Genomic DNA, 22655 nt, shown 5'->3' on the forward strand with positions numbered 1-22655 from the left:
CATCAGTCCTCTGATGGACTAGAAGAATAACAGTCAACCAAACCAACATCTTCAGTAAAATGCTGATCAAAATATTCAGTTAGGTTAGTAAAAAAGTTATTGTTGCTAGAATTTAGTCTGTTATTGAACAATACTTATATCCATTAAAAGTATTGGTTTTTTTTAAAAATAGACACAAGATTGTTGTTAAATGCCCAATATTGTTCTATATTTTATGTATTTATTGTGTTCATGTGCAAATCCAGATACTGTTGGTTATATGTGATTCATTTCCCATATAAGATGATTGGACGTGACAGCATGTTTCTGTTTTATCACTAAACATTTTGGAAAAAGCTCAGATCTGAGAGAAGTAGAGGACATATCTAATCTTTTCCTGACATAGCAGGGAAAGTCTCATTGAGTAGGAAAAGATAGAAGCAACTGACCTACATGAAAACCTCCAGAGACTAGCTCATTCACTGGATTCTGACGAACATCCTCATAAACCATGCTGTCACACCCCTATACTGTATGTGTGCTGCACTAGACTTGTGCCGCAAGGCTAAATGATGCAGCCAGTCTTACATTCAAAAGCTTCTTTAAACAATTGTTGACACCTGAAGTCAGATGTCCTCATTTGTAATTTTTCTTATGAATGTATTTGTTGGTGTGACCATTACAGACTGTGTATAGTTTTCTCTTTTTGGGGACAAACTCACGGGGACACAGTGTGCGTCAGAAACTGAGACCCGACAAGGTGCTCCTGTCTAAATTAATCCTGAGGAAGCAGGGCGCACACAGCATGGGGCACACCGACTTAAAATGAAGGCCAGAGATGGAGGACAGTTAATGAAATGGTTTTCAGTGTTGGGTTTCTGACATCACTTAGGGTTGCTTTTAACAAATGTACTGTGTTGAGTTCTTATTTAGGACTCACACACAAAAAAAAATAAATCCCAAAAATGACAGCATGCCGGTTCCAATCACAGTCTATCCTTGGGTCAGACTCTTCACCCACCTTTACTGCTGGTGATGCCCCAGGGAAGCTGTGGCTACTATCTAGTAGCTTGCCATCATCAGTGTGTGAATGGATGAATGACTAAAATGTAGTGTGAAGTGCTGTGGGGTCTTCTGGATTTGGTAAAGCACTATACAAGTTTATCATTTCCACTCCTAAAATCATCATGGATCTTGAATGGATGTCAAAACATAGTAAATGTAAAAATGATCTGTCATAACCCAATATTCAGATCTGACATCTCTGGCTAAAAATAAACATCAAAAAGTTTAATAAATAAATACATTTTTGAAGAACAAAATACAATAATTATGAGTTGATTTATCCCTTTGCTGTATCACCTTTTTATTTCAATGTGAAAATTGAAATGATCCCTCAATTCTTCTCAAACACAAAGTTGTGAAAACGCATCTGGCAGTTTTACAGAACACTACTTCATCTCACAGGGATAGTTGTTTTTTGTCTTAACACCCACACATATAAAGATGGTCAGTGGGTAGGATGGGGGCGACTGCTTGCTCTGTGTTTCAACTACACAGAGTGATTGGTGGATATGGTTCTCCTTACGTAATGTGTGTCGTAGGTGGTGTTTAAAAAAAATATTGTAAAAGAAATGTCAAACTCAGCAGGCTCCTAACACATAGCAGCTCAATTCACCAGTTTCAAACCTTATACTTTCACATTTCACCCAGTTTTCTGTGTGAAAGAGAATCAAATTAGATCAGATTCAAAATGTATTTATGCATACAAATACTACAAAAATATTGCAACATTTTACTTTACGAGATACAAGTACATTTGATAATATTTATTATGCATCAGCACTTAATCAGTCTCATTTTTAATATATTTTTATTTTAACTGTCTCAAATATATTGACATCTTATGAAATACTTTAAAGAGGAATGAAATACATTTGTCTAAAATGTGTTTATTCTGAGAATTTGACTATTGACAATTCTATAAAAACTGAGTAGAATTGTGAGTTTCAAAACAATAATAAAAACAAAAGATGTAATTTGAAATAATATTAGAATATTTTTAATGAATTAAGTAAAAGCAACAAAAACATGGAACTACTTAAACATTTCAAAGGGACCTGAGAATGAAGGGTCAAAGTATCACTAGGTGAATAGAGACCTAACTGTATCAAAAGTTGATAAAATTCAAAAGCAGAGTTGCCAGATGTAATTTAGATTTATTTTGCCTCACTTAACTGAAGGAAAATGTTGAGAGGAAAATTAAAAGGAGAAATCTTTAATTCCATTAACTACCAGCACCAGAATCACCATAGATTAATCTAATAGGTAGAGCCTAACTTTACATCAGAAAAGGTTGTTTATTTTCTCTGAACAAACTTGTTTTTGTTCTGGTTGCATCAGCTCTTTAATTGTCTTGAATAAGAGATGGCTTTCACCGTAGTTTTTTCTATCCTGAAAGCTCGCTACAAACATCCTGCTTTCTGGATTTAGAACCGAGCTGGTAACAGAACAAACACTAATCGTGTTTAGTGAACAGGGTTTCGTCTATAACACAGGTGCACGAATTAGAAAAAATTAAAGTAAAAGTTAAGTTTTGGATGCTTCATGACTCAGTGGCAGAGCAGGTGACCCAAAGTAGAGACGGTCATAGTCTTTGACGTGAATGTCCAACGTTGCAAAACTCTGTCATTGAAGTTTTCAGGAACAGGTGGTTCCAAAACACCAGCTAACTAGTCAAATGGCTGGAAGCAGTTTGTGCTCAAGATTACTGAGTTCTAAAGTAGCAGAATAAGCTTATTCTTAAGTCACGATGAAAGACTTTTGCAAATGTCTTGGTAAAAGAGTGAAATACCTGCCTGTGTGTGCAAGAAAAGTCTGATTTCTGATGGTTCATACCTTTATATAAGTACATTTGAATAAGTATTTAAATCATTATATAATCAGACTTTGAGAAAATAAATAAAAGCCTAAACAAAACGCTGACAGAGATGTACAAGGATAATTACCCCCAATAAAAGAACCCTGCAAATATCCATGGGAACAGATTTTGGTTAAGGATTATGTTTTCCCCGATGCTTCAGGGTGGGTAACCTGCTTTCCCTTTGGGATTTCTTCTTCATTCCTCTCTCTGTTGTTGAATCACCACCTCCTCCGCCTTCATTCAGACATTCTGTTAATCCCTCCTCCGTTCCTTTGTTAGAACCAGCTGGTGCTTTCCTACAGACATCTTTTCCTCTGTGTGTCCAAAACGAAAATAAAAAAGTAACATCATGTGAATGAACACCTGTCGGGGTAAATTATCCCTAAAAAGCAAAATTGCAGGAAATAATTGAAAAATATTATGTTACTCTCTTTATTATTTATTCATCCAAATCGTGATCCCTACATATCGTCTCGGAAGTAAATTAAAACTAGAAAAAAATTTAAAGATTGACTGAAATCAGATTTAAAGATTGACTGAAATCAGTTATCACTGAATTTAGAGAAGATACTGTTTTAATGCGTATTCATTTGTATTATAGGTGGTGGGTATTATGTAAAATAAACTTTTTTATTTTTATTTTTATATGTTATAATCTTATTCCCTCATCAAAAACATACCTGGAGAGATGCTTTGATTATTTCACGCATGCTTTAGAAATCCTACAATCTCCTACCTACAGGGTGCCCACTGATGGTACAACTGATACAAACTTACTTGATTTTGTTATGAAATAGTACTAGATACATGGAAAATACATAATATCTCCCCATTAAATAATCCATTGTCACAAAATTACCTGAATTTAAAACTGCCAACTAGTAAACATAAAAATTTTGTTGATCAGATGTGGGATGTTACAAACCTGATCTGTTTGCTCTCTGGTGCCCCCTGTCGCTGGTTGGCATACTGTCGTCTCTGCGGCTCACGGACAGAAGACAACTGCAGGCAGTAAATACATAAAACATGGTGACTGTATGCAAACTTCTGACCTTCCTTGCAGAAACAGCCGAGAAGGGAAATGTTATTTTTAAATGCTCACCATAGCTATTTCTGTAAGGTATGCCCGCCTTTCATCATTGGTTTTATGGAATGCCTGAGAAGTGAAAAAAATAGAAAACCATGCAGTCACTTCATGGGCACAACCCTTAATATGTGTCAGTGGTAAAGGGCAACAGATTAGGGATTACTGGTCACAAATGCTGAGTGCTAAGCCTGCATTTAACTGATACCTCCCTATTATTTTAGTAGAACAATAAACAAAGAACTAAATTTGTTACTAATTAGGATTTTTTGGATCTGAAATCACTACTTTGTGGGCAATAAAAACCTTAAAGCTTCTTTTCTAACACACAATGACAAAAGTAAACCAACAGACACTCTGATGCCTAGAAACCTTTTAAAATCCCTCCCACTGCTCGTAGTCTACAGGAACAATGGGATCCAGACCTTTCCCTCCTGTTCCATTTGAAGATGGCAGTTCTTCAGCTGATTATGGAGGTCAGTTTTCTCCTCAGTCAGGACCGATAGGTGTTGTTTAAGCATTTCCTATGGCGAAGAGTTGAAATTACTCTTATGTCATTCTGGTGACGACTAATTACCCGGTGGAACACAAGACGATCAAACAATGTGCAAATAGTTCATGTTGACAACAATAGTACAAAAATGGATGAGACTCATAAATTATTCAGTCACAGTTTGTAATGATAATCCAAATTCATCTCAGTCGTTCAGTCTATACTAATGTCTACTGTTTGAAGTCACTTCTTGGACACACTAATGAGCATCTGTTAGTTGTGCCTTTAGGCTCACAGGCACCAGGGTGGTTAAGCTTTATTGTGCAACCTTTCAGTGTCACATGTATGGGTGTGTATGTGTGTGTGTTAAAGCATTGTAATTAGACTGCATTACTCTCCCATGGTTGTTAATCCCGTGATTACAGAGCTGTGATTAAACTCTGGTTTTTGCAGCCTGTATCAACTAGAGGAAGGAGAGCAGCTGACATCACAACATTTGCTGTTTTATATAAACTAATTTTCTGTCTCTAGCGCTCTCTGCTGGTATGTGTGGTTCTTTGCATACTCTCTGTGGACAGAATGACCATAGCTTTTAGAAAATAATAATAAAATCTATGCAAAAATTTAAGACCAATAGATTAAACAAAAGTCAACTCACAAGTCCCATGTCTTCATATAATCGGATAAAAGCCAATCGATCTGGGGAAAAAGGGCAAGTGTGAGTTTGTTGTTTTGATCACAATGTAAACTTGTAAGTGTAGGTGGGCAAATAATAGCAAAAATTAACTTTTTACACACGCACACGGATAAAGGGGTTTACTTGAATATAGGGTATGCAGTTACATCTCAATATTTTTGTCACTCATTTAAGAAAATGAACCCCTTATGTTATAAAGGCTTGACTTCCTCTAAAAAGAGGGTGGCCGATGGTCATTGCTAAAGAGGATGGTTGCATATGTGTAACTGCATAATCCAGTTGAAAGATTTTACTTCTTGAGCCCAGTCTGTTCTAATCATTATTTCCCTTAAAAGTAATGCAACTAAGGTTTCTACTTTGTGAAGTAGTTTCAAAACAAGCAGTGAAAAACCGGTAGTGTGGTAATATTAAGAGAAATTGAAGCCTCACCAACGGGGTTTCCTTTGATGCTCTCCAGCCTCTGTTGAATGTGTGAAATCTGTCTCTCCAGCAGTCCATTTAGTTCTACTTGTGTCTCAAACCTCGTCTTCCATTCATTACCTGATAACCAACAAAAACAGACAAGTCACGAGAGAACGCTTACATTTCCACATAGTTACATCTGAAAAAATTGGGATATTGGAAAAAAGTTCAATAGGTTTGTCCTCCTTTTAAAAAAGTAGATTCATTATGTAGAGAGAAATATTTCAAGCCTTCACGTGTTTTGATTATCAGTGCTTATAGATAATGAAAACTCACCATTGAGTATGGGTTAATTAAAAAGAGGAAAAAATTAAACTGAAATGTCAAGTTTATGAATGTATGTTCATTTCTATGTTCTCAATAGTTGATATATTTCATCAATCCATAGTACCACAGAGGTGATCAGCCATTGGACCAACACAACTGATACCATGGCGCACCAAATCATCCTCAGCTATGGAAATTGTCTTTCCACTCTTCAACAAGACTCTGGGGCACCAATTTTCAAATTAAATGCAAACTTTACATTCATCTACAAAGAGGACTTTGAACCAGAAAGTAGGGAGTAGTTTGACACAAGGATTTTGACATCAGGTGTAGATCTTCATTAACTCTTAACTCAGTCCACTCTTTGTGAAGCTCCCCCAAATTGTTTAATGTATTTTGCTCAATAATCCTTTCAAGGCTGCTGTTATCTCTGTTACTGGGATAACACATTTTCCTTCTGCTCAACTTTCTATGAAAATGCTTGTATACTGCAATCTGTGAGTAACCAACTTTTTTAGAAATGATCTTTGGTGTCTTGTCCTCCTTGTAATGGATGCCAATGACGATCTGGTGTCCATGTCTGTGCAGCATACTGCTCAGGAAACCTTTGCAGGTGTTTTGAGTTAATTGTCTGATTAGGGTGCGACATGCATGAGTTTCAAATATTTTACTTTTCACAATATCATCAAAATTACAGGAAATAAATGCTTGAAATATTTTACTCAACGCGCAAGTAATTTACTGAGACAAAGTTTTTACCTTCCCCATCAACACTACGTAATCTTTCTTGCAGTTCTGCCACAGTACATCGCAGGTCACACACAGATCCTATGAGCATCTCTCTGCAACCAAAGTTAGATTGAAGACTCAACCTTTTCCGTCTGAAAAGCTTTATTTTCTCAAGGAGAGGGACACTTACTTTAGCTCTCTTTCTGCTTCGATCTCTACTTGCAGCCGTGCCAAGTCATACTTACGGTAGTCGTTCCCTTTAGCCATTTTCCCGAAAATTTACTGCAGGCAAGTTTGTAGCTCATGGTATCCATGGAAACCGACATTTCCTGTTTTCTGCAAAATGCTGTTTCCTTGTGAGCATTTGTTCCCCGTGTGTCGGGAGCGCGTACTGCAGCCAGGGAGGCCGATGTTACACACATATCCGACCATTTTCACGGCGCTTCTGAACATTTGATCTTTATTTGCCAAAGTAATTGGGGGGAACCAACTATTTCAGCTGTGTGAAACAATTTGTCCCCCCTTTGTAACATGGGAACTTGTTAATCTTTCAAAAACTCCTTAACTGTGTTTATTCCTCTCGTCATGAACGACAAATCCTGTGGATTCTGAAACATTTCCTCTTTATTTGTGAAAGTTAAGGGGGGGAGACCAAATATTTCAGCTGTTTGAAATAATCGGTTTCCCCTCTGTAACATGAAACTTTAGAAATAGCTTTTTAACCCTTCCAAACTGATGACTGTCATTGCTTTGTTTTCCAGATTCTCGTGAATTTATGTAAATTAGGACATGCATTTCTTTTTACTTTAAGCCCAATTACTTGTGGTCATACAAGTTCTATCAATGTTACTTCAACTTGGGTTGTTTTTGACTTAAAGAACTGATTTGACCTCAAACATTGAATTATGACAAAAACAGAATAAATCTGGCAAGTATGTTTAATAACAGCTCTGTAGATTAGAAATAAAATTTTATGTACCACTGAATCAACCAAAGTAGTTTAGAGAAAAAGTTTGCCTGACAAAACAGAAAATGGGCCAAATTTTGATAGCACTTTTAAAAAATCATAACCACTCAGCACTATAGATTCACAAACATTCATACACAAATACAAAGATTGGTAGGCAGCTTGAGGTGAAGTGCCTTACCTAGGGGTACATCGACATGTGACCGGAGGAAGCTGAAATCAAGCCCATGATATACTCTACCAACTCAGCCAATCTCACCTTCTCATAAATGTATAATCCAATGCAAACTACATTTAAAATTGAGTTTATTGTAATTAACACTTTAATATATCCATTTAAATACACCATTAATTTATACTGCATGACAACAAAGCATTAGGTCTAGTAGAGATTTATTCTTTCTTCCTTCTCTCTTGTTCCTTATTCACATCCTTTTTCTTAGCTGTTGCCTCCTCTTTCATCTCCACCTCCTTCTCAGCTTGTGTGAGATGTTTGTCTTTTTGCGTCTTATTCTCTTCGGTTTCCTTTACCTCATCGTCAGATTCTTTAATCATGACTTTGGCCGTCTTCTTGCCAGTAGTCTTCAGGAGGGCTTTGAGGCCAAGATTGTCAATATTATGTGCAGCCACGCCAATGTTGCCCACTGAGCGGAGAGCTGTATCTGTGGCTTGGCCCGCATCATTGCCGTACCTTCATCATAAATAATTTGGAGGTGTTAGAGAAGAAGAGTGTGGCAGAAGAAAATAAATGAGTTGTAAGAACATCAAAACATTGCTTTAAGGAAAAACACACCAACTCTAGCATATTTTTGTATGTTAAAAGTGTTATATGTAATGACATCACTTAATCTGGCATGTAGCTTACAGCAACACAGATGCACCAACAATCAGTCTAGAAGAGAGGCTTGGTTTAATTGTTCAAAGTATGCAGCTTCAAAAATCTTTATGTCCTGTTCATGTATGCAATGTTTTAACAAGTGTAGATCCCTCTTTTTAGGCATAATGATTATAATACATAAGAACTGTACCTATTCATAACTATTTGAGTTGAAGGATAAAAATAGACACATCAGCTTGCATTTATCAGCATACAGTGGATATAAAATGCAAGCCTAATGCAGAAAAGACCTCTGAAAAGCATACTTTAAGTGAACAAATTAGTTTGAAAAATACAAATTTAGTTTGTGCTACAACAGGTCGTGCAAGGTTATTTTCTAATCTAGGTTGGGTTAGTAGAAGCACAACAAGACTAGATCAGTTGTTAATTTGACCTTTACTTCCCAGTGAAGTCACTTCCCAGACTTGTTTAAAAGATGCTCTAAACCTCTAAATCTGAAAAGAAACAACAGTGAAAAAGGGTCAGCCCACAAGAAAACTAAGAGAAAAAGGAGAATGATAGAAAAGTAATGAAAAAACACAATATCTGACACGCTGTCAGTGCAGTACCTGAAATGTGGCTGGTGAATGAGGTGGTAATGTTTTCTATACTTTAATGCTAGTTTTTATAAATGTACAAAGCATTGATTGTATGAAGAATCTGAGAATTGTGTTGTCAGTTTTCTATTCATGACACAGACAGATTATGTCAGACATAACAAACGTATCTTGACTAAGACATCCCCAGTTTAAATAAGCAATCAAATAGAAGAAAGGAAGATATAAAGACAATAACACTTTCAAGAAGTGTAAAGTCAAGGGTCAACTCACTTGTACTTTACTGTTGTGACAGTTTCAGTTGCAACACTTTTGCAGACGTGTTTTGCTCCAGTCTCTAGACTTTCCCAAACTGTGCTTAAACCTAATTTGAAAGGAAATTTTAAAAATGTACACCAGCTATATGAAACCATCCTAATGGGTCCAAATTTAGCACCCTCTGTACATTCATATTCATTAAATTAGAATATGCATTCAGATGAGGCCCATTTGTTGGATTAAATGTATCTTTTAAAAAATAACCACCTTTAATCAGGTATTATATAATCCTTTCATTAAGGCCCACAATTCTGAATTAAATGTGTTTTTTAAAGATATGATATAATGTTCCAATTTTAAATGTCATGTTTTCATTACCCACAAGTAGAAAATCATAATTTTCAGTCATTCAATTAACAGAAATAAATACTTTCAAACTTCCATTTGTGTGTAATTCATAATGTGTTTCAGTTAGTGATACATTTCCTGGAATATATGGGCTTTTCAGTAGTATTCTAATTTATTGAATGGGTTTGTGTATCCTTAAGCTCATCTTCTAAAACTTAGTAAATACCCCGTATGCTGCTGGTTGCTACAAACTTGGCTCCATCAAAGTTGGAAGCCTGGCCATCCTGACTTTTTTTCAGAGATTCTGGGACCAGCTTAGCACCGTGCTTCTTCACATGAGGTGCCACCTTTTCTGCCACATGTTCTGCAATTGTACTTATGCCATTCACTGTAAAGGCACAAAGTTATACCAAAGGAATAGATTTAGGTACAAACGTACTGTTACTCACAGATCAGGACAGAATAATAGATTTTACCTTATCAGTAACATCAATCTGGTTCCTCTTACCTAGGAATTTACTGACTCGAACAGCGCCCCCAGTGGCTTGTTTGGTAGCATTCAGACCTTTGGTGACCTGTGGACTGACGTCAGTCGGGGTCTCCTCTGGTGTGATGCGGTCCCGGATCTTGGCTGCTCCTTTTTGAATGACATTCCCAGTGGCCTCTGCTCCTTTTGCAAATGACTGACTCAATTTCGTAGCTCCTATAAAGATAAAGACATCGTTTTAGTTATTGTAGTTTCAAAACATCAAGCAAACCATTTTGTTTTTCCAACACTAAGTACTGTTAAGTATAGACTAGTCTGATGTCATGGTAAACAGCACCCACAGGTGGAGGATTATGTGGTAATCAACTGATGTGTAACTCTGTACTGATGTTCTTTGAGTTTTCATTCTGAGAGTCTTTTTGCAAAACCCACCAGACAAAATTCCTTGAGCCATCTTCTCACTCCATCCAGGAAGTAGAAATGTTGTCTTTTCCCCCTCTGGTACCATTTGATCTGTTTGCTCATGCAGAGGATTCAAGGGAATTTTATCAGTCAAGTTTATGACCTCTCCTTCAGCTCCTTCTGTTCCCTGTTAGACAAGTCAAAGGTCCATTCTTAATGGTGAGACAATATTGTTTCTTTAAGATACCTGTATGACCTAAAACATGTGACTGGCTTTATCAGGTTCTTTATATAAATATAAAAACAACTTTCTTCACCTCTAAAATGTTATAATTTTAGGAAGCTGAACTACTCAATCTGCAAAAAGAAGACTGAAAATACTTACAAAATATTTTAGTGATCCCAAAGAGAAATTAAATATTGTGGTAACCCATAATAATTCAAGGTTCTAATTTATTCAACATGAATTAGTTAGGACTTACCTGGATCCTGAGATCAGCAAGTTGTGTTAGAACATCCTGAAACATCTCACAGTCCGCTGTAGGCAGATCAGAGGACAGCACTAAACCCACATAGGAGCTGGGTAACTCTGCCAAGTAGTCGGGGAACATGTAGATGCCAGAGTTAGCCAGCAGCACCGGGGTGTCTGCTGACAGGGGATACAGACGGTCACATACCTGAAAACCACAAGGACAGAACAAAACAGGACAATCAAAGCTCTACACAGGGCATCTGAAGAGATTTTATTTTATTTTATTCTACTAAAATCAATTTAACTTAATCCTCTTTAAACCCACTTTTCACAAGTAGTTTATAAAACAATAATAACTCCTATTACGTGATTGTAGAGTTTATTCATATTATGATTTTTAGTTTAAAATATATTTTTTATATCTTTATTAGGGTTCATATATTTTGTTTTCAAACTGGACCTAAGTCTGTCAATCAAGTTTTGAAGTATCTGTTAATCTAAAGCAGAAAATGCAGGACTTCCGTTGAGATCTTTTTCATATTTTATTTCCCACATTTCGTCTACTTCTGAAAGCTATCAAAGTTTTTTTGTTTTTAAATATCACTGAGACAGTCCCAAAGTTAGGTAAACGCGTTGTTGTTTTTTTTTCAACACCCCCAAAATGTGTCATTTTCCATGAAGCAAACTGTCCAAACTTCTTGTTGTATACTGCCATTGGTGTGCAGTTCTGTCAGAATGACCCCTGTGAGGACACAGGAGCCTGACCAACAACACAACAGAAGCGCAGAGTCATCTGTTAATGGGACCATTGTCTCACTGGGAAACAAAGCAGAGTCAGAATACAGGACCAGCCTGGTTTGGTGGGAAGCACAGTGATGGGTTACACTGAAATACAAAGCAAGACACAATACATGCTTTGTAGAGATGCCAGAACAGACATTTATTTTCTGTTGAAGGAAATTAATTGAAAGGGAGATTTAAAAACAGATATACCATTTAATAGAAATGGACATTATGGAAATTTGCAATGCAAAAGCTAACTGGTTTTAATTCTACTCCTAAACAATATTTGAACAATCTGACCAAAATTTGGTGTTCATAAAAAGAAAACAATGCAAACTTAAAATTGAAGAGATATAACACAGATGTTGGTCCTGTCAACACTTAAAATATCAATACATTATGGAGGGTTAAATTCAAATTAATCCAAAAATAAATCTTAAGATGTTTTAAAACAGCCTCCCTGTCATCTGTGAGACAAACGTTGCTTTGTAGTTGGTTTTCCAGCAACGTAACATTATAATGACTCATGCTGGGAAAACTTCTAAAAATGAAGAAGTGGTTCCGCATGACGTCACACCCATTTACTTTGAAGACACACACACCCAAACCTTCTTATAAACAAAGCCAGGCTCTAATGAATGTCTCTTTTTACTTACATGTAAAAATCCAGCGGGTTTTCCAGCATTGCGATCACTTTGCTGATTATCCGTTGTGATGATACGGAGGTAGCCCGGAGAAGACAGAGAGCTGACCTGACCGTTTGGTTCGACAAAGAACAGTTGTACCCCAGAGGGGATGGAGAGCAGATCCTTCCCATCTGGTGGTTCCCTTGACCAGCGGCTGCCTCCAGCAGGATCGTAAACCAGGCTGCGGTGCCCATCCATTGGCTTTGGAGTGTATGCTGGAGGCAGGTCTGTTGAGCTATCCATGTCCACAGTTTCCAGATCAGCTGAAGGGAGTGTGTGTGTGTTTGGGACAGCAGGGAAAATAGGACTGATGAAGGCTGGTGATGTACTGTGGGTAGTATCTGGTATGGTGGGGTACAGATGGAGGACAGAACTATTGGTGGGTTGACCGTTAATTACCAAGTCTGGGTAAAGAGGAGTAGAAAAATTGGACAGTAAGCGTGTGTCCCCTGGTGTGGACTTTTCCAGATCAGAAAGGCGGATGTCAATAGTCCCCAACATTTCCTTCATCTTCTGCTGAAGCTGCCTAGCCTTGTCCCAGACCACTCCTTGATGCCTTTCCCCTCCAGTAGGAACCTCCAGTCCTTGACGAAGATGCAGACGACTCTTCTTGTAATACACCAGAGCTTCTGATTTGTTGTCAGCTTCCTGAGCCGCTGATCCATGGTTCATGGATTGTTGGGCCAGCTCATACTGATCCTTAATGACCAGCAGTTCAGCAGGCTCAGCCATACTGGAAGGCAGAGGGGAAACAGAAACTAAGACAATACATAACCCTTAACAAAAAATACCTGCAATTTTAGGACGCGATATAGTTGTATCACAGAACTTACAGACATATGAGGATCTTAATATAATAGAATATCAAAAAGTAATAAGTTGATTTTGGGCTTTCATTATCTGTAAGTAATACTAATCTAAATTAAGATGAATGAACAGCTGTGCTATAGAATTGCCTAAATAAATTAACTTTGCAATGAGATTTATTCTAATTTGAAGTTATACACTGCAAAAACATAAAGTCTTAAGTATTTTTTTTGTTTTGTTCTAATGCAAATATCTTACATATCTTTCTGTACGAAAGAAGAGCTTGTTTTAGTAAATAATTCCTTAATATTGTTATTTCACTAATAACATCAGAAAAATGTCATGCCATAAGATAAATAATCTGCCAGTGGAATCAATATTCAATCAATATAAAGAAATTACTGACTTAAAACAAGCTCCTATTTCTTTATGAAAAGAAATTGTATGTTAGTCTTATTTCAAATGTACTAAAATATGTGCACTAGAAACCAGACAAAAATATTTGGTAAGATTTTGTATTTTTGCATTGATTTATCGTTAAACTACAGCTTTCTTTGTCCTTAGTTTTACTGTAAAAATAAAAGCAGAGGAATTTAAGAATTACAGCTTACCTGTTGACAAGACTATCCAAAAGCACGTAACTCCAGCTGTCTGACCGCAATATTACAGCAACAAAGGTGAGCAAAGCTAGTCAGGTATTTATTATTGACAGCTAAAAGGTTAGGTCTGAGCGCTGCCAAACACAGCAGGTTTTTCCAGAACGACAGCAATCACTGGAGCAGGTACGAGTCTACTGACAGATCTCCATGCCAACAGAAACCTACAGCAAAAGTTAAGTCAGCTCCGTACTTCAGTTTTTCAACATTTTTCGGTTCTCACACAGAATTAAAAAATGTTGTCAATCCACCTGTGGACACCAGCTGCTGACAAACACCATCCACAGAGAGAAAATACTTTTCGTCAACTTACTTTCAAAAACATCTTACAAACGTACAGAGAAATCCGGGTGCACTCCTTAGCAGCCAGCCGTGGAATGAGCTGGACGGAAAGTGGCGTCAAGCGGAATGGGAGGAGTTTAAACGGGCGGGGTGGGAAAAGTTCAGAGATAACCTGTCAAAACGATTATGCAGTGTCACATTGTGAACCACCCACATTATGAATATAAACCAACCATGCAACACGCATTTTTACTTGTCATTTCGTAGAAATTAATTTTCACTCTAACATAAAGGGATTTATGGTGATGATTTTTTTTTGTAAAAACCTTAAAATATCTAAAGGGGATTAAGGGGGAGGGAAGAATGGAGGGTGAAATTACAGCAACTGCATTTACACACCAGGTGACAAATGGTACACACCCAATGTCTGAGCTGAGTAATAAATATTTATGAGAAACGTAATTGGGTTAACATAATTTTTATTGTACATTTTTATACACCTTGTTTGCATAATCACATTTTGAAGTGCAAGTATTTTTGTTGGATATCAGTTGTTTTTACTAAAACAATACAAGTATTTGTGTGAAGAAACAGTGTTTTAATAAAGGATTATATGTTCCACTATGGGCTGAGAAAAAAAAATCCCCATGTAATCAAAACATGGTGAAAAACAAACAAAAAAGTAAAATAGTCAGACTTTGACTTCTTATTTATAAAAACAATAATGTTCAAAGAAACTTTACAATATCTTGAAATACCATTCAGTTCTGTAAACAGCTCAACAGGAGTTGAAGAACATCAAGCAAGCTGGCAAAGTGTAATTCACAATGAAACCGCTTTACAACATATTTGACTATAAAACAATGACAAACAGAATTAGACAACATGACTACCTTTATTTAGATGTTTCCTGATGATGTTGCTGGTAATACATCAAACCAGTTCAGTAGGTTTTGAATGGCTACATATGAAACCTTTGACGTTATTGTGTGAAGAACTAAAACTTCTATTCATTCCCAAGATGATTGAATTACATGGTGTCAGAAACATGTCTTATTATAAGGATTAAAATCTCTGTGCTCACCTCATCATAATTTAGAATGTGATAGGTGTTGAAGCCTATAATGCACTATCACACACTCTAAAATGTCTATAAGTGAAGTGAAAACAAAAGGAATCAAACTGTGAAATGCTTAGTTGTTTTAACTGCTGTAAAATGCATGACCTGATAGCTAGATTTTGAAAAGAGAAACAGTCATACATGCATTAGGCATAGCATATAACAGTTCAAATCAAAATAACTGGTAACACTTTATTTGATGGGTTGTGAATAAGATTGTCATGACACCGTCATAAACATGACATAACACCTGTCATGAACATGAGTAAGTCTTCATGTATATTTATGATTGTTGTTATAAAGTGTCATTCAGTAAATCATGACACTTTTAATACAAAGTTGACATTATTCAAAATGTCTTCGTTATGACAACTTGACGTTAACCAAGAAATTATGATCTGACATAAATTTCTTATAAAAGTATTACTGATTACACTTTAAAAATCAGGTAGCTTTATGTTATTAAAGCTAAAGTTTAATCAGTAGCTAAAGTTTAATCAGTAATACTTTTATAACAAATTTATGTCAGATCATGATTTCTTGGTTAACGTCAAGTTGTCTTAACAAACACATTTTGAATAATGTCAACTTTGTATTAAAAGTGTCAAGATTTACCAAATGACACTTTATGGCAACAGTCACAAATATTTATGAAGACTTACTCATGTTCATGACAGGTGTTATGTCATGGTTATGACGGTGTCATGACAGTCTTATTCACAACCCATCAAATAAAGTGTTACCAAATAATTTATATAACACTGAAAGTACATCCACCTATGCCCACAAGGAGTTTCAGACATTAACTGAACTCCTTTAATTGTGTATAAATAACTACATTGGATTAAGAAAAGTAAAGGAGTCCACATGTGTGTGGTGGAAATTAATGTGCTCTGCTTTGTTTTCAGTGAGCTGTAACTGTGCTCTGCTGGGAGGATCAGGAAGGTGAAGTAGTGAAGTCACGGGAGAGGCAAACATTGAGAGGCAGAGCAGTGGGGGGAGAGATCCCTGAAACACGACAATACCTATGAAGGAGACAAAGACATAGAATATACATTGAAAATAATATGTTTTTAAAAATTTCCTTGATTCATGAAGAACTGAGATGGCAAATCTAGTTTCATAAATTCCAGTTGGGACTTTCTGCCTCTCCGTACTTTGATGTTTTGTATTTGTCTCTCACAGCTTGTTGTGGTCGAGTCTCTGCACTGATATACAGCTTGTGGAGAGAAGTCAGGCAGGGCATGATTTCTTCCATCGTGTACCCAGTAAAGGTAATTAAAGAGTCAGGCTATTAAAAAAAAGAAATATTGGTATCATTTTTACAAAAAACCACCAGAACCAAGTAATTATTATGCAGAAAAACGTCATTATCTGGACCAACTCACCCAGTAAGATTTATGTATAGTGTAGGTAGCTAAGCAGTAGGTTCCAGCTGCCAGTATGGATGGGGTGTATTGAAGGAAGGGATCTGTTTCTAGTAAACTTAACTCTGCTATGTACTACAAGAAAAGGAGAAGATGAAAATAAATTACCTTTGTCTGACCTGAGCACCTTCTTTTACATGTTTGACATGTCCTCTAAATTAGTTGCAGCACTCTAAAAACTGGACTTCTAGTAGCTTTCTTTGAGCAGACACTTTCGTCTTTCTACTCTTTCATTAACACAAGATTAATGGAGTCCATAACTAACAGTTGTGGATCTCTTCAGCTCCTACAGAATTATTTTTGGCCACTTGGCTGTTAATGCTCTCTTTGCCTTGCCTATCCATTTAGGTGGACATCCATATGTTGGTAAATTTGCAAACGCTTCATATTTCTAGATGGATTTTAAAAGCATTGGTCCTTTTCCCTCTACTTCAAAGTGATGATGTACTTTGTGTTGATCTTTCACATAAAAGGAAATAATGAAAAGTTAAAAACATGAATACCTTTGCAAGACACTGTTTAACTTCACAACTGAGAATGTTTTAGATACAAGAACATTTAAGTGGGGAAATGACTGAGCTAGAGTCACGGCAGATATCTAGTTTAACTTCTGTGGAAAGCCATTCTTGCCACATTTTTGCTACAAAAGGAGATGAGATTAACTGAACTCACCATGGCAAGGTTCTCTGTTGTTGAACAGACAGAGTGGATGAACATGAATAGGCGAAGGAACTGATTGGTGGTAGGTGCTGCCATCTTGAAGTCCAGCACCTTTAGCAGAACGCTCTCCATCCGCAGCAGCTGTTTCTTAGCGTAGGTGCAGTCTGTGATATACACAAACTCGTTCAGTTCGGGAGGAAAGATCTCTTCATATTTTCTACAAAACAAATGGCATCACAATTACAACCAACAACTGCCATGTGTGGAGTTACCGGAATAGGGAGGAATGGCTTTCTTACGCGGCAATCAGTAATGCTGCTGTTCCCACCAATTGCAGCTTGTTCCTCTTGATAAATGTTGTGTAGGACAGAAAACGGTCCAGGTAGTTTACAGCAAGGTGCAGAGTTTCAGAACCGAGCTTGTATTCCTGGACAACCTCCACCAGCCAATCCACCAGAATGACCCGCATACCATTGGTGATCTCTGGATGTCTCTCCAAGTAGCTTGGCTTTGGCCTGAACTGCTTCTGGAATTAGTAACCAACATGACTAAATAGCACAAAAATTATCACTAACAAGAAAGAAAAAATGTGTTTAAAAAAAAAAAAAGCTCACTTCACTCTCCCTTAAGTTCTTGTAAATATCTTCTGCATAATCAAAACAGAAAGTCTCTCCAGATATCAGGGATTCATCTGGTTCGGACAGCATGGAGGCATCCTGGCATGAATCTGGAGAAGAGTATTTATTGAAAAAAATAGAAGTACCATTTTAAGTACTTTATAAAATCATTGTAGTTTGGCATATTTTCTCATATTACAGTCAAAAACTGCAATGTATTTTGTTGGAAATTTTAAGTGACACAGTAGTGCATACTTATAATGTTGAGGGGAAAGGATATAATGAATAAAAATCTGAATTCTGTGCTGTTCATTTGTATTCATCCCATTTTAATCAAGACCTTGCAGCAAAGCATTTCATTGCAGTTACACCACAAAGTAGTCTTTAAGCTATTTCTCTTTCAGCTATGCACATCCACCCACTACATTTTTTAATATGAGCTTTCTAAAGATCAACCTTTGCAAAACACTCAAGATTTTATAAGTAAGGCTTAAATCAGCACAATACAACTTTTCTCACTGTTATTTATCAAAACAATATAACAATATAAACAATTAAATATGTTGTTATGTTTGGTTGTACCATGACAAAAATTGTGGAAAACGTTCAACAGGTGTCAAAAAACTTTCCAATGTATTGAAGAATTTTTATTTTTCCTGTGCGGCCAAACTTACTTGAACTAAACTCCATCAGGAGCCTGACATGTTCATTCTGCAGGGGATTGGCATCAACCTCAAGGTCATAACCATCTGAAATGACTTCCTGACCCGAAGCGGCGAGGACAACTTCACAAGCCTCCTCAACGTACACATCATAGCTGGAGCTGGATGGGCAGCCGAGAAAGTTGAGCTGCGAGCTGTCTGAAACAGAACTGTGCTTGGAAAACTGGCTTCCCTGTGGAGTAAATCAGTCGTCTGGAACATGGAAGTTCTCTAGATGCAAAGCGGAGAGATGCTACTCTTACCTACCTGGCTTAGGGATCGTCCACGCTGCTCATTTTCTGACAAGGATCCGAGCACTGTGCGCTGTGTGGTCCTCGGGTACTGAAAGGATTCTGCTTTGGTTGAAGATGGAATGTTTTCCTTGTGAGTGGGACTGCCACGATGGGGGTTTTTACTGAAATTCATCTTTGAAGCAGATTTTAAAAAAGTAAAAATAAAGTTTTTTACTTTTGGCAGAAAGGGGTAGAATATAAAAACGATTTCTTTACTGAAAATGCTATTTTTCGCTTACTAAATATAATGTTATGAAATATGAAGAACATGTTTTTACATTTACAGAAAATGTATTTAATTACTCTGTTTGTGTCTTCTCTAATGCATTTTATAATTATTCATATTACTATTAGGCTGTTGATGGACCTATGCAGTGCCCATCCTTCTTAAAAGGATGGAGTCTTCCAGGCTGTGGCATCTTGACTTTTTATTTACAGCATGGAATCCATCGACCCAAAAAAAAGGTAAGTACGGTTCAATTTCTGGAGTGAACTGCCAAACTGTATTATACAAAAATGTCAAGAAATTATGATTTCATAAATGGGAAAAAGATAACATTATTTTATTAAAGAATAAAAAATATGATGCAACCTGATAACATAAAATATTTTTGACATTAGCAGATAAACAGCACACTAAGAAGTTATAATCATCTATGCTACACAAGCAAGAAAAGCTATGAAAGGCCATTGCCAGTGACTGCAATGTATACTGTACTCTTTACAGTTAATGTCAAAAGTTGTCCAGCTTCCTGCTTTATTTTGGTAGTGAGTTGCATTAGTTTAGCTTTACACATTACACACCATCAAAGCAGAAAACGTGATTCAGAGTGACCCTCATAGACTTTTTAAATGTGGTACAATTTGGTGATAAGGTATTTTTAAAAACAATAAAAGGGTTCTTGTCTGGAGATACAAACATGTTAACAAACATGTTAAACACGGTTTGTCATTCTAAAATGATAGGGACAGATACACATTGCCATGGTTACAAGAATTTATCAAACATTAAATCAATCATAGATAAATTAGAACAAACACACAGGAGTGCAGTAAAATGTGGAATGCAAAACTTCTTTGTATGACAATAAAAATATATCAATATCGGTTGGTTTTCATTAACTAGTCAAGCCGAACTCACCATAACCAACATCGAGCAGATTCCCAGCGGACAGGAGAATGCACTCTTCTAAATAACAAACCGCGCCAAAGCAGTCTCAATCAACACTTTTTGGAAACAATTAAGACAAACAGCGACCTCTAGCCACGCCGCGACGAGCTGGAGCAGATGTTTTGCTGTGCAATATATCTCCGGTGGGCTATTATTCAGCAATCAGATGTTTTTGGTTTTTGTGTGCGAGTTCTGTCCAATAAGGTGCCAGAGTTCAAGTACAGGCTGCTTACGTCACAGAGTCCGCGAATTCAGCTGTTTGCTGCAGAAACAAAAACAAATTTGTGTGATGCAGTTTTTTAAAGACATCAGTTCCATTAAAATAAAGAAGGTACATTTAGAACACATGGACATATAAATCCCAAACCATGGAGGATATAACTATGAACTAATTAGGAGTAGTATAAAAGTAGGTATAATCCATTCAAGTGGACCATTAGACTCTTACTAACTTTAGAAGATTATTTAATAACTTGCTGAAATGCAACTCTGTTTACTATATTGGAAATCTGGAGCGCCGTGATTGTGCTTCCCTGCTGCCATCTCTGGCAAATGAGTTGGTGCTGTTATCAGAGTACAGCTCAGTCATATTTATCAAAGAAAATTATAGATAGTTTCACATTGAACAATAAAGCATTTCATCATTAACTAGCTATCAATGTATCTGTTTCATATTCATAAATGCAGTGTCACGGGAAAACGAAATTTCCCCAGAAATATACAATAAAGAAAGACAAAAACCAAAATATCCGTTTAAAAGTATAACCGAGAAATGTCTGTGGAAATTGGTAGATTTTTGTGAGTGCCTGCAAGTTCCACATGTTCCACCGGATGGCAGTCTTTCTCTTTAAGAAGGATCAACCACAATTCTGCAAAAATTATAATGGATGTTGGCCAAAAATTTGAACCAACCACCTTATATTTAATCCCCATTAAAAGTATTTCATCAAATTGGCCGTGAAACATTGGTCTCTATGGACTGGAAATGGCGCAAAGCTGTGAAATATTTTCCCAATTTCAAACCTATGACTGAAACATGTTTTTTATATACATCTCTGGCTGAAAATAGATGTTTAATAGGGTTACATTAATTACAAAGTGTTACATGACAGGAACAACATGTACGAGAAGCCATATAAACTGTTCTCTCATGCTGCTGAACAGCTCCAGTGGAGCAGCTGTGGATTAACGATTCCAATTTGCAATCTTTGGGTCAGAAAGCTGCTTCTTGAACTTTGAGCCAACCATCACTTCTAATACTTTCCTGATGGCTGTATTTGATGGGAAACTGTTTCACTTGTTTTTGCTCATCCTTGTTTACTACCAATCATAATGTGCTTAAATTCCAGATTTTTTTTTAACATTTTGTTTGCTCTTTTTAATTAGTTTCCATATCCATCCTATGTTTATGTTTTGTATGACAATGTTCATTCAAGCTAATTTTAAGAATTGCAGGCTGTCTTGTTGACAAGGAAAGGTTGTAGGGTTAAAGAAGGCATTATGCTGATATCAAGATTTGGATGTAAGACGTTTTTATTATAAGGTATCCTGTATTGTCTATTTTCTGCTTTAAATATGTGAAAAATTTCACTTGAATGCAAAGTACTGGCATGTGAAAAAATAGTAAATAATAAAGATTAGTCACTGAACAAAATACATTTTCTGTGTAATGTAATAAAAAACTGCAGTTGCTAGTGAGGAATAACTGACAACTGGCTCATATTTATTCAGTCTGAAAAATGGCAAAGGTTTTAGCTGGCCATGATTAGAATATTGTTACTCAGCATTTTAAGGAAGTTTGCCCTGTTAAATATGTTAGAAAGGTCTGACATTTATTATTAAGCGACGGTGGTATAGTGGCAGGAGTTCGTCCTCTATGGTTGTTCTCTCTTGCTTGCTTAAATGCTCAAGTTCACTTCAAAATAAAACCACAATATGTCAAAAGAAATGTCAAAAAACTAAAACTTGATGGGACAGCTGCCTGGTCTTGCTGCTGATGTGAAAGTGCCCGTACAATCAGAAAGAGACAGTAAGTGTAACTTGAAGAAGGAATAGACCTTTGCTCTCTGATAAAACAAAATAAATAAAAATAAACATGAAGGTCAGACTGAAGTTTGTCTGGGGAATGTGAACAAAACCAGTCTTTCTAAAAATAATTTTGTTTTAGATGTGTCTAAAAACAAATTACTTGAAATGTGAGGCATTGGATTAGCCTAGTATTCAACATTAACTCCAAAACACCGTTATGGAAATAAATAAATTTGACCTGAGTTGAAATACTGAATCAATCAAGAAAGAATCAAATTGCATTTTGATTATTATTTTATGAAGAAATTAAGAAAAGAAAATGATCAATGAAGCCCCTGGCTAGTCCAGGAAAAAGAAGAAAGATGAAAGTACATTGTTTTTTATCATACACCTGTTACGTACAATCAGCACCTCTCACTCAG

General features: G+C 36.5%; 3 protein-coding genes across 8 annotated transcripts; all 3 read right to left on the reverse strand.

Moving 5' to 3' along the window:
• Nucleotides 1-3010: 3010 nt before the first annotated feature.
• Nucleotides 3011-7350, reverse strand: ccdc169 (coiled-coil domain containing 169). The gene is made up of 8 exons (XM_028032054.1): nucleotides 6825-7350; nucleotides 6665-6747; nucleotides 5606-5716; nucleotides 5138-5178; nucleotides 4412-4510; nucleotides 4005-4058; nucleotides 3828-3904; nucleotides 3011-3216 (listed from the first exon to the last, which is right to left on the reverse strand). Exons 1-8 carry the CDS (start codon nucleotides 6899-6901, stop codon nucleotides 3033-3035), a joined length of 726 nt encoding a protein of 241 aa, XP_027887855.1. The 5' UTR covers nucleotides 6902-7350; the 3' UTR covers nucleotides 3011-3032.
• A 204-nt stretch (nucleotides 7351-7554) lies between these two features.
• Nucleotides 7555-14372, reverse strand: sparta (spartin a). Of its 5 annotated transcripts, none has more exons than XM_028032048.1 (9): nucleotides 14248-14372; nucleotides 13890-14098; nucleotides 12442-13204; nucleotides 11013-11207; nucleotides 10561-10717; nucleotides 10150-10344; nucleotides 9868-10029; nucleotides 9309-9399; nucleotides 7555-8292 (listed from the first exon to the last, which is right to left on the reverse strand). In XM_028032048.1, exons 3-9 carry the CDS (start codon nucleotides 13201-13203, stop codon nucleotides 7995-7997), a joined length of 1860 nt encoding a protein of 619 aa, XP_027887849.1. In that variant the 5' UTR covers nucleotide 13204; nucleotides 13890-14098; nucleotides 14248-14372; the 3' UTR covers nucleotides 7555-7994. The 5 variants fall into 5 exon arrangements, with proteins under 5 accessions (XP_027887849.1, XP_027887850.1, XP_027887852.1 ...); XM_028032053.1 differs by adding an exon at nucleotides 8873-8933 and having other exon boundaries at nucleotides 8172-8292; nucleotides 13890-14318; XM_028032049.1 differs by lacking the exon at nucleotides 13890-14098 and having other exon boundaries at nucleotides 14248-14322.
• Nucleotides 14373-15858: 1486 nt separating this feature from the next.
• ccna1 (cyclin A1) lies at nucleotides 15859-20423 on the reverse strand. Of its 2 annotated transcripts, none has more exons than XM_028030669.1 (9): nucleotides 20176-20423; nucleotides 19005-19167; nucleotides 18715-18900; nucleotides 18038-18150; nucleotides 17723-17949; nucleotides 17436-17640; nucleotides 16725-16838; nucleotides 16494-16627; nucleotides 15859-16361 (listed from the first exon to the last, which is right to left on the reverse strand). In XM_028030669.1, exons 1-9 carry the CDS (start codon nucleotides 20185-20187, stop codon nucleotides 16274-16276), a joined length of 1242 nt encoding a protein of 413 aa, XP_027886470.1. In that variant the 5' UTR covers nucleotides 20188-20423; the 3' UTR covers nucleotides 15859-16273. The 2 variants fall into 2 exon arrangements, with proteins under 2 accessions (XP_027886470.1, XP_027886469.1); XM_028030668.1 differs by having other exon boundaries at nucleotides 18715-18934; nucleotides 19009-19167; nucleotides 20176-20422.
• Nucleotides 20424-22655: the final 2232 nt, after the last annotated feature.

Source organism: Xiphophorus couchianus, chromosome 11 (genome assembly GCF_001444195.1).
Source record: "Xiphophorus couchianus chromosome 11, X_couchianus-1.0, whole genome shotgun sequence".
Lineage (NCBI taxonomy): Eukaryota > Metazoa > Chordata > Actinopteri > Cyprinodontiformes > Poeciliidae > Xiphophorus > Xiphophorus couchianus.